The sequence below is a fragment of the Dromaius novaehollandiae genome, chromosome 13, assembly GCF_036370855.1.
Source record: "Dromaius novaehollandiae isolate bDroNov1 chromosome 13, bDroNov1.hap1, whole genome shotgun sequence".
NCBI classification, from domain to species: Eukaryota; Metazoa; Chordata; class Aves; order Casuariiformes; family Dromaiidae; genus Dromaius; species Dromaius novaehollandiae.
In genome coordinates this window covers 2,022,950-2,033,150 of record NC_088110.1, presented here as the reverse complement: position 1 = coordinate 2,033,150, position 10,201 = coordinate 2,022,950, and the positions used below count along the sequence as shown (strand labels likewise).

At 43.7% G+C, this 10,201-nt stretch overlaps 1 protein-coding gene across 4 annotated transcripts; it reads left to right on the top strand.

Annotated features, from left to right (window-relative positions):
* Nucleotides 1-922: 922 nt before the first annotated feature.
* Nucleotides 923-9,732, top strand: HERPUD1 (homocysteine inducible ER protein with ubiquitin like domain 1). 4 transcript variants are annotated; one of them, XM_026104079.2, is made up of 8 exons: nucleotides 923-1,169; nucleotides 2,794-2,871; nucleotides 2,957-3,028; nucleotides 4,176-4,297; nucleotides 4,665-4,787; nucleotides 5,472-5,819; nucleotides 7,116-7,221; nucleotides 8,127-9,732. In XM_026104079.2, the coding sequence occupies exons 1-8, from the start codon at nucleotides 1,038-1,040 to the stop codon at nucleotides 8,292-8,294; spliced, it is 1,149 nt and encodes a 382-aa protein (XP_025959864.2). In that variant the 5' UTR covers nucleotides 923-1,037; the 3' UTR covers nucleotides 8,295-9,732. The 4 variants fall into 4 exon arrangements, with proteins under 4 accessions (XP_025959864.2, XP_025959863.2, XP_025959862.2 ...); XM_026104078.2 differs by having other exon boundaries at nucleotides 925-1,169; nucleotides 2,954-3,028; XM_026104077.2 differs by having other exon boundaries at nucleotides 926-1,169; nucleotides 8,124-9,732.
* The last annotated feature ends 469 nt before the right edge of the window (nucleotides 9,733-10,201 follow it).

Sequence of the window (10,201 nt, the reverse complement as noted above, 5' to 3'; positions counted from 1 at the left end):
GGCACACTGCAGGCCCCCCAGAGAGCTGTGTTGCTGTTGTAGAGGAGGGGGAAAGCGAAGCCTGAAGTCAGGAATCCTTTAAACCCGCCTTGCGCAGCCAATGTATTATGGAGCTTTGGCCTGAGCGGGTGACACAGAACAGAGAGCTCAGTAAATAACCTCTACCACAGAGCCTCTTTCTGCTTTTCGGGAAAGAGAAGAGCACGAAGTAAGAGAGGAGTCTGTGTTACTGGTGTTTGGGAATTACAGCCACAGTCTTTTAGGGGAGCAGCAGCAAGGCACGGACAACCGCGTTTCCAGCGCCAAGCGGCGGGACCTGGGCTCAGTGGGCCAGAAGACAGGCGGCAGCAGCGCAGCGAGCCCCCCCGTCCCGGCGCGGGGGCCAGCAGCGGGCAGGCCGGCTCCCCAGGGCAGCGGAACCGAGCCAAGCTCTCGGCCTCGCAGCAGGAGGCTGCGTGTTGCTAAGAGGCTGCAGTGGCTCCCTCGGGCTCGGCCTGGCCCTTGGCGGCCGGCTGCCCTCTCGTCTCTCGGCCACCTCCAGCCTGCCCCACGCCGGAGGCTCCCCCAAAACATGGGGCAAGAGGGGGGCGAGGGGGGTTCCTCTCTCCCCTCAGTCCCGGCCCGGCAGAGGGCCGCCGCCACCGCGCTCCGCTGGCACCGCGCAATGGCCGCCAACCCCTCGCGGGGCACCCGGCCGGGCCAAGGCCCCGTCACCATGGCAACCCCCAGGCGACACCCCCCCCCCCCCGCGCCCTGCAACGCCCCGGAGACCCCCCCCTCCCCCTGGCACCGCCCAGTCACGCGCCCTGCCCGCTGCTCCCTGCCACCGCCCTCCTGCCGCCCTCCACCCGGCGCCCCTTCCCATTGGCCCACGTAGCAGCCTCTTCTCCCGTCGCAGCCAATCAACTCCAGCCAGCGCGGCCAGGCTGAGGGGCGAGGCGGGGCGGGCCGGGGCTGTCCCGAGACGCTATAAAGCCCCGCCGGCGGCCGGGTGGGGGTCGCTACCCTGCCGGCTCGGTGACGGGAGGGCGACCGCCATGGAGGAGCCCTTCGCGCTGCTTGTCAAGAGCCCCACGCAGCGGCACCCCGACCTGCGGCTCCGCGCCGAGCCCGCCTGGACCGTGCGGCGCCTCAAGGCCGAGCTGCGTCGCCTCATACCCGAGGCACCGGTGAGTGTTGTCGTGGTAGTGTCCCCTCCCCCCCCACCTCCGGCCTTAAGGGCGTCGGCGCCGCGCGCGAGCCGCTTCCCGCCTCGCCCCTAACGGTCGCCCCGGGCGAGTCCGTCGCGGCTGCGGGCGCTACCCCCAACCCGGTGGCAGCCGCCCCAGTGGGGTGACCGCGAGTCCCCCGGCCGGGCTTCCGGGGCCGCCGCCGGGTCGGCCGAGTGACGCAAGTCCTTAGCGAGATTGCAAAAGAAAGAAGAAAAAAAAAAAACTGGGGGAGGGGGGAACATTTCCAGCACCTGCTTTTGCAAATGATCCGGGGGAGGGGGGCATGCACCACGTTGTATCAGTTGCCCGTTGTTTGCTGGTAAATATAGACGTGAAACTTGTTCAGACTGAGCTGGAAGTTATTTTTGGGAGTTAATTCGGTTTCTTGTTTAACCGCTGTTAAATATTAACTTTGCGTGATAGGGCACTGGGTGTACTTTGGAGGTGTTTACAGCATATGGTTAGAAACTTTTCTACTTTTTTGGGGGAGAAGTTGAGCTGAACTGCGGGCGAGGTCAATAAATGTTACTTTTTATGCAAAAAAAAAAAGTGTATCTACAAGGTTTCCTGTTGAACAGCACCTATGAAATCACATAAAATATCTTAGATGTAGGCAGTGGACTGAGACACTTTTTTGATTTAATAGGAACAGCATTTGAAAGCTGATTCTTGCACTGTAAAGCAAGAGGCCTTGAAGACAGCAGCTCAGTGTGTTTATAGCTCTGTAACAGACTTTGCAGAGCTCTTTGAAATTTTAAAGGCCAAAGTCTGGGTTGCTTTAAGTTGCAAGATCTTGTGGATTGACATCATGAAAGTTTGGTGAGCATGTAGTGCTGTTCTGTCTCCCTTGATCGGCATTTGGCATAAGTTCATATACAAAATGTCCTCACTGGAGGATATATGCTTTTGCCTCTTGATGACTAAATTCAGTGGAAGCAAGCCACCTCGTCCAGCTTCTGGATGCTGATCTAGGCTCTAACAGCATTGCATCACGTGTGAACTTTTTTAGCGGCCACTTGAGATGTGACTTACTAGCATGTATGAAAGCTCTAATAAGCTGTGTGAAGACTTACTTTCCCTATGCGGAAGGTGATTGCCCAGAAACAAGATTAATCTGTTCTCACTGACTGTTGTGCAGCAGTAGAGGGATTTTAAGTGAACAGCTGCTCAGATTCATCTCAGGGGGTCTAACAGATTTATTTGATAGCACCTTCAGTGCTGCTCAGATTAGACAGTACTGCAAACCTCTCTTTCTAAGAAGCACAAGGGCTTTTGTCAGGATTGTAAAAGAGTTGGCATGTAGCAAATCATTTGCTAAAGGAATGCTTTTTATCTTCCTACTAGTTTAGATCTCAGTGCTAGGAATTTTGCACTTCAGTAATCAACTGTTCTAATCGTATTAGCCAAATTCTTAGATGTGCACAGTTCCCTGTGCAAGTTAATGTGTGAGGTACTTAGAATTGCATGCATCTGTCCATTTGGCCACAAATTATATTAATCAATTCTATGCATAACGCAAATGTCTAATGTTCACATGCACTTGCCAGAGTAAGTAACCACCATACTCTGTCTTCCCTCAAAGCCTGAAGAGGACCAAAGATTGATTTACTCTGGAAAGCTACTGCTTGATCATCATTATCTGAGAGAGCTGCTGCCAAAGGTACAAAAACTTTTACGCTGTGCTAATATATCAAGCAAGGTGAAACAATGGCTTTTTTAATGTGCCCTCACTTATGTTTTAGCAGGAGGAATTGCATGCTCTTCATCTGGTGTACAACCTCAAGACTCCTGCGATTCTACAAGAAACCAATGCAAAGGTAGTCATACTGACTTAAACTCAAGATTCAGAGTAGTACGTTACGACTATCTGAAGAACGGAAAGTAATGGCTATTTTAAATGTCTCTGCTGTAGGTTTTTCTTGCAGGTGTCATAACAGTATTGCTTCTGGCAGTAGTTCTATTGGTTAGAGATGTGAAAACTATTTTGAATAAGTTCAATAGAAACTGATTTATGGTTCATAAGTAAAGATTGTAATGGCATTTGTTGAGAAATATCAAAACTACAACCTAGTTGTAAAATACAGCATTTCTCTACCAGGCAAAGCCTATATCTGGTAAACTCAGTTTTGTTAAATAGTATATAACCTGTCACATGCCTGGCTCTTTTGGACAGAAAGACTGTGCTTGTGGGCAGAAAACAGTTGTTTTAGGACGGAAAAGGACTTCTGACCCCATATCAGTGTATGAGAAAGAAAGAAGACTTAGTTGAAGACTGTTTAACTGCTCTTATTAAAGACTTGGAAAGACCGCATACCGGAAGCTCAAGATGATCATTAGTACTTGAACTGAGTACTTACTGGTGTTAAGTGCAATAGATACCAAATGGCTAAAGATGTATTTTACTTCAAAGAGTGTTTTAGTGTGTTTAAAGGTACACTTATATTGTCCATTATAGACAACTGGAGTTTAGTCTACTTATGCTTGGAGTTTGTCAGATGTGAGCTAGCTCTCATTTGGATATTGTACAGATACATTAGCACAGAGCAGCTCTTGACTTAGCATCTCTATACAGCAGTTTATGTATTCAAGTGTAAACACATTATAGCTAACAAGCTAAACTGTTTTGAGTGCAGTTCTCCATATTTTTCCAATTGCATTTTTATAACTAGACAGGACCTGACTGTATGTGCAACAGAATTATAAAATACAGACCTAGATATCTTGAAAAGAGTAAAATCAAGCCACTTTTAAGGAGCTTTAAAGTGTTGATGAGTTGCTAGTGGAATGGTGATTAAGAGCAGTGTTAGTACTGTGACAGCACCTAGAGGGGAGGTGCCTCAGGACAAAGTGTATGAACTGTATAATGGTGCTTTTAAAACTATGTTCAGTGTGGTATAACCTTTTTTGCATAAGACTTTCTTTGTGTTCTGAATAAGTCCTGACTAACTGCATTGTTATCCCCAGGTTAAAACTGATCAGCCAAAAGTATTGCCAGAAGCTAGTCAAGAACCTTCTGTATCTTCCTCAAATGGTGAAAGACGGAGATGCTCTTCTGCCAGCCAGTCTTCAGCAGAAGCTAGTACTAGGTAAATGTGTGTGTTGCATATGTCAGTGAAGTTCTTAAAATGTTGTCAATCTGGGCAGACTTTTGAATGCCAGCTCCTTATGTCACATGTTCTGTGTTAAGCTGATAGCATATAGGCCAAGGGTGATGAGGATCCGTAAGTTTTGGTGGACACTGAGGAAGCTAAAGGAGAAATGCTCTGCTCTATTAGTTGCAAGTCTTCCCTTTATTCACCTGGGTAAAGAGATGTCTTAAATACCTTAAATATGAATTTTGTGCTTGGGATGCACAAAATGGCAGAAGCTGTTTGCATGTGTCATGTAATAAATCAGTCTCCCAGTTTGTCCCGTATTTATTAACAGCTGTATTATGTTTAAATTTCAAACAAGGATTGAAACAGCTCGGCATCCCTTCCAAAGCGTGGCTCCTGGGTTTTCGGCTTACACAACTTACAGCATGCTTCAGATGTCCTGGTTTCAGCAGATTTATGCAAGACAATATTACATGCAATAGTAAGTTTTCTTTAAAAAAAAAAACTACCAGTGGAAAGTAGAAACCGTAATATAAGGAAATAGAAGAGCTGCCACAAGCTTTCTCTTTTGATGCAACTCAGTTGGGATACACATTTTTTTGGTACCTTACATTGTATGATGTGGAAATACATGTGGCATGTGCCTCTAACTGTCACTTGGTGTTTGGCTCGCTGTCTAGGCCAGTGGCTTTGAGTCTTGCAGTTTGCAGATCTGGAACTTTTTCCACTGGGAGAGCAGGTGTCTGCAGAGTAAATTAAATCCTGCTGATGAGCCTTATCTCTATGCCATCTTCTTCTGGCCACTTAAAGTAGGTTATAGACCACTGACTGTAAATCCTTGTCATAGGTAAAGCTAAGAATTGTAGAAATGTTCTCTGAGCAATCTAAAGGTATTCAGAAAGTTTCTATGAAGCACTGAAGTTTTTAAAACGAGGTAAAACTGTGGCATGGGTTGACTTGTTCAAGTCATCACTTAACTGTTGTCATAAGAGGAAACAAAACTTGCATCTTCTATCCTGCTGTAGTTGCTAGACTTGATGATTTCTACTTGCATGTATAATGTGACTCTAGTTTTACACTTTTAACAGATTAAGCAGTTTAATACCAACATCACATGTAAAAGCATTTCACCAAGCTTTATTCTGTACTTTTCTCTGGTTTTCAGCTTGGCTTCTACTGCTGCATCTGCTGACCCATCCCGTACACAGCGTTCTCAGGAGATACCAGTGGCACCAGTGACATCCCCTGCTCCTCTCCCAGACCCATTTCCTGCACAAAATCAGCCTGGAAACAACAATGTTGCTCCGCAGGTTAACCCAGCAGCCAACCAAAACCTACGAATGAATGCCCAAGGGGGTCCACTCATGGAGGAAGAGGAGGAGGGTGGCAATCGAGATTGGTTGGACTGGTTCTACTCAGCAGCGCTGTTCTATGTCTTTGTCAACATCATCTATTTCTACTCTAGTGTTGGCAGATTTCTCCTGGTTATGGGCGGCACTGTTTTGATGTATCTGTAAGTGTATGATATTCATATTTAGTGTAATCTTTGAAAACATTTCATTGAAATATTAAGCTCTGCTGTGTGAGCTTTCTTGTATTTGAGTTTCATATGACTCTTACATGCAGAAAAGTTGAAACATTCCTTCTATCCTGGCATAGCTTAGTGTTTAGCATAAGCATATAACTATAGCCTAGTCCTGGATTGGATGAAGAATGGGTGATAGCGAATGGCTATGTTACACTTTGTCATGTTAAAGCTTATTCTGGCATAGTTTGCTTTCTTTAGAGAACTGTTTGAAACCAAAGTAGCTCAGTAGAGTGGACAGACATGTAGGTTCAAATGTAAATAACACTTGCCTGTCAAACAGTTGCATGATGTCTGTCTGGAAGAGAATTTCATACCTTATCTGTAAGTCATGTAGCCACATGGGTTTTTCTGCTGTGTGCTACCTCTCTGGAGAGCAGACAAAACTAGACTGAATACAAATGTCCTGAGTTGTTTTCCAGTCTTCGTAGAGGAAAAACTTGGGGCCATGTCTTAGATAAAGTCAATAAAGATGACAGGCCTTCAGCTGGTACATTTGGCATCTTTTGTCTAGGAAAGATAATCTGTCCCCTCTTAAACTTTTTGACCACCAGTGAAACAAGTAATACTAACCTTTGAATTGCTGTTGGTAGGTCTAGAAGTTGATACTGTGGAACAGTTCAAACATTCAGCTTTTCACTCTCCAAAGTCTGCATAAAACTTGGAAAGTTACTTGCTGCTTTACTAGTCCTTACACTTTAGGATTATCAGTATTAAATTTAACTTTAAACAATTTGCATTTTGGTGCAGGTGCTGCAGTGACACTGACTTCCTAAGCAGCTCTAAATGGCCTGTTATGTGTGTGAGGCAGTACCAGTCTTAAGTTGTTTATTGTACAGCTTTCCTAGGGTGAGTGCAGAGAAGCTACCCAGGGGTGTGCATGACACTTGACTTAGTGAACTCTAAGCTCTCCTTGTATCCGCTATGTCAGCATGCTCCAGCAGGCTTAGGGTCCTGATTAAGCAGCACTACATCCAGCTTTATACCTGTTACTTTGAATGCTAGCAGATACTTGGTCTTCTGCTTCTGCCTCATAGTTTCTTTGTTAATAGCGAAGGCTTTAAAAGTATGCCCTCCAGCATCTCCATAGGTCAGGGCAGACTAGATCTTAACATGTTGAACTTGCAGTTGTAAGTCTTTGAGCAGTCAGATGTTACTTGAACTGTCTTGACGTAACAGGCAAGAGTGTTTCACCAGTATTAATAAGTCTATTGGCTTTCCTAGGCATTATGTTGGATGGCTTCCATTCAGACGAAGGCCAGTTCAGCTGCTCCCAAACAATGTTCCTCCTCAAGCTGCTGTAAACCAGGATCAGAACAATAATTTACAGGTATTGTCTTGTTTATAAGTCATGAAGATGAAATCCTGTGAAGCTTTATTTTCAGTTTGCTAACTACAGGTAGTAGCAAACAGTAAAACTCAGATTCTTTTGTCAGAAGCTGTTTTCCAGGGTGGAATAATTGCCAGCTTACTTCCTTTGGCATGGTTAATTCTTCTGTTCTACAAATATTTCAGGCTGCATGTTATCTTGTAGTTTCTGTACACTAGTATGTCCTCACAGTGACTTTTTTTTACGAAACTGAAAGTCTTTGTCATCTCATGGGAATTTATTTCTATTTTTAGATCATAATCCTGGTAATTCCTCATAAATATGCATCTCTGGCAGTTTATGCTGCAAGTCTTGATTAGAAGAGGGTACCTTTGTAGCAGAACTCATAGGCTCATCAGGTTTTCATCTGACTGGGGAAAAGGCAGGCATTTGCAGTAGGTAGGGGTAGGTTTGTACCTGTTGCAGTGATGGAGAGTGGTCTTTTCACAAGCTGAGCAGATTCTATAACTGAAGACAACATTTAGACTAATCTAGTGACAAGATTTACTTGAATGTATAAGCAATCTGAGTGTTTCACTTCAAGTTGACTTTTCTGGTTTGTCAGTGAATGTTATTTAAAGATGGTTGTAAATGTATAAACAGTTCACTTGTTTGGTCTCATGTGTGTCACTGCTTTCTTGCTGTAGGTATTTGTCCTAAACAGTGTTCTTGAACATGTATCATGAGTAAGCCAGCAACAGTAGTGTGCAGTTTGCTCTTCCAGCTACGTTGTTCAGGGATGACATTTTTGGTACAGAAGTATGCCTGTTATATTCTGAAAGAGTAACAATAACATGTTAAAATTGGGTGTCAAACAGCATTTTTTTAAATGCTACTCACTTACTAAATATCTTTTATTTCAGCAGGAAGAAAACGCAGGTGGAGTAGATGAACCAGAGGCATCTTCTGAGGAGGGACAAGTTTTACCAGAATACCAGCAGGCCAGCCCTTCACTTATGACCACAGCATGGCTTTTTTTAAAGACTTTTTTTGCATCCCTCCTTCCGGAAGGGCCTGGAGCAGTCCGCAACTGATTTGACACTGATCTACTTGTCTGAAGCTTCAGCAAGTTTTAATCTACCTGATTAAATCAAATTCCAACTCCAAAACATGAGCAAAAATGGATGGCGTTTCCTCTGGTTTGCATTGACCAAGCAAACAAAGCTGCAAGAAGCCTTAAGTCATTACAGCATAGAGACTAAGATGTGCTGTGCTTCTTTTCATTCCAAAGAACTTCAGTCTGTAGTGTGATAGGTACCTATATAGAAACTTGGCATTGTAAACCTGTGCAATAATGCACAGGCTGTAGCTAGGTGTGTACAGAAATGTAAGAGAAGCACATGGCTTCTTCCAGTGCAATGTGATTCCTGTTGGAATGTTTCAAGTGCTATTTAAATTACACTGAGTGTAGTATCTCCAAACAAATTGCTAGATATGCATTAGCAGAATTTTTAGGAAAGATTTATTGTTACATTGCTTCAATAACAGTGCTTAATCTTAAATTGTTTTCTGTGTAAATATTTTTCCTATGAAAGACATACAGTGCAATTTCCTTGTTTGACAAAGCAGGGAAATGGAAGACGGTGACCTCTTGATAAGCAGTTATCTGTGGGTCAGCTGAGTTACAGGTTAAATTTCAGATTGTGAAATTCAGATACTTTAAAATCGAGGTCTTACTCTTCTACTCCCAAATCACGGGAGAAAAATAAATGCATTCAATTCTAGATATCAAAAATTTATTTAATATAGACTTTTTTCCACTGCTTTTGATTATAAAGTTAAAACAGTCAAGCTTTGTATTCACCTTTGATGCATTTCCACTCCAGAGCAGTTTTTTTTAGTAGTTTCTTCATTGTGTTGCTTTTCATTTCTAATACAGTTAAGACCTTCAATAAAACTTGCAGGCATTTATATCTATATTTGTATGCACTCAACAATCTGGAGCTTACCAGTGCAAAGTGCGGGCTGTGCTCTTGACTTTTTTTGTGGAAAAATTGAGTTGCATCCTGAGGTGAAAAGGATGCTTGCAGATATTTAAACCCTGTCCCTTACCTAAAATACTAATGGTCACTGAAGAGTATATTCAGGTGCCTTGGGTGGGTTTCCATGAGCAAACAATATGTGTAGGCACAAAGGTCATGGACATTCCTGAAGCAAGGAATTCTGCAGACATTTGGAAAGCTGGAATTTGATCCCTTCAGTGCAGTGTGACTTTTGTTGGCTTTGTAATGCATTATCTTGGCTCAGGGATTAAATCTATGTTCAAACATGCTGTGTTTAGGGACAATAGTCATGAAACTCTTGCACCACTTTTCCTCAGTGCTGCTTGCTGAGAGATGGTAAAACTCCTGATTAAAATGTCAATGCTAACTTGCATGAGTTTGTGTACAATTAATTTTAATTGCTTAATCTGTAATGCCTGATCTTGCCATTTCAGATTAGACTGACATTAAACATGGTTAGTTGGTGTTACCTGCTCTGGCAAGTTTTTTAATGATAACTCATTGTTCAAAGCCAACAGCCCCTGTTTCTGAGCCTCTTCCCAAGAAGAACTTTTTTAAAACTGTTTTCAATTTGCTGAAATTTTTTTTTTTGGGAGGAAGGGAAGGGGGGCATTGGAGGGAAAATGGGCAAGGTAATAAAATTTGTCAAGTCTTCTGTAAATACTTCCAGTGAAATAATTTCAGAGGCAGTGAATTTTGCTTGCTTATGCAGAAAGCACCTAGAGTCAACAAGCCTTAGAGGATGCTCTGAGGTTGTCCTCTCCCTTCTTGCCCCAGCCCTGGTGAGCCCACCTGTGCTTAGCACTGCATTTTGAAGATGAGGGATTTCTCTACAGTGTTGGTCTGGTCATAATTTGGGTGCATCAAAGTGCCTAAATAAACTGAGATGCCTTGGCCCTAGTTTCAAGAGGGTGTTTCTTGGCAATAAAACTTTTTTT

Bases quoted from the DNA above. Each gene is read 5' to 3' on its own strand.
- HERPUD1 (XM_026104076.2), top strand. From the start codon at position 1,038: ATGGAGGAGCCCTTCGCGCTGCTTGTCAAGAGCCCCACGCAGCGGCAC. The intron at 4,298-4,664 runs GTAAATGTGTGT...ATTTCAAACAAG, and splicing joins TCAGCAGAAGCTAGTACTAG to GATTGAAACAGCTCGGCATC. The intron at 5,820-7,115 runs GTAAGTGTATGA...TGGCTTTCCTAG, and splicing joins GGCACTGTTTTGATGTATCT to GCATTATGTTGGATGGCTTC.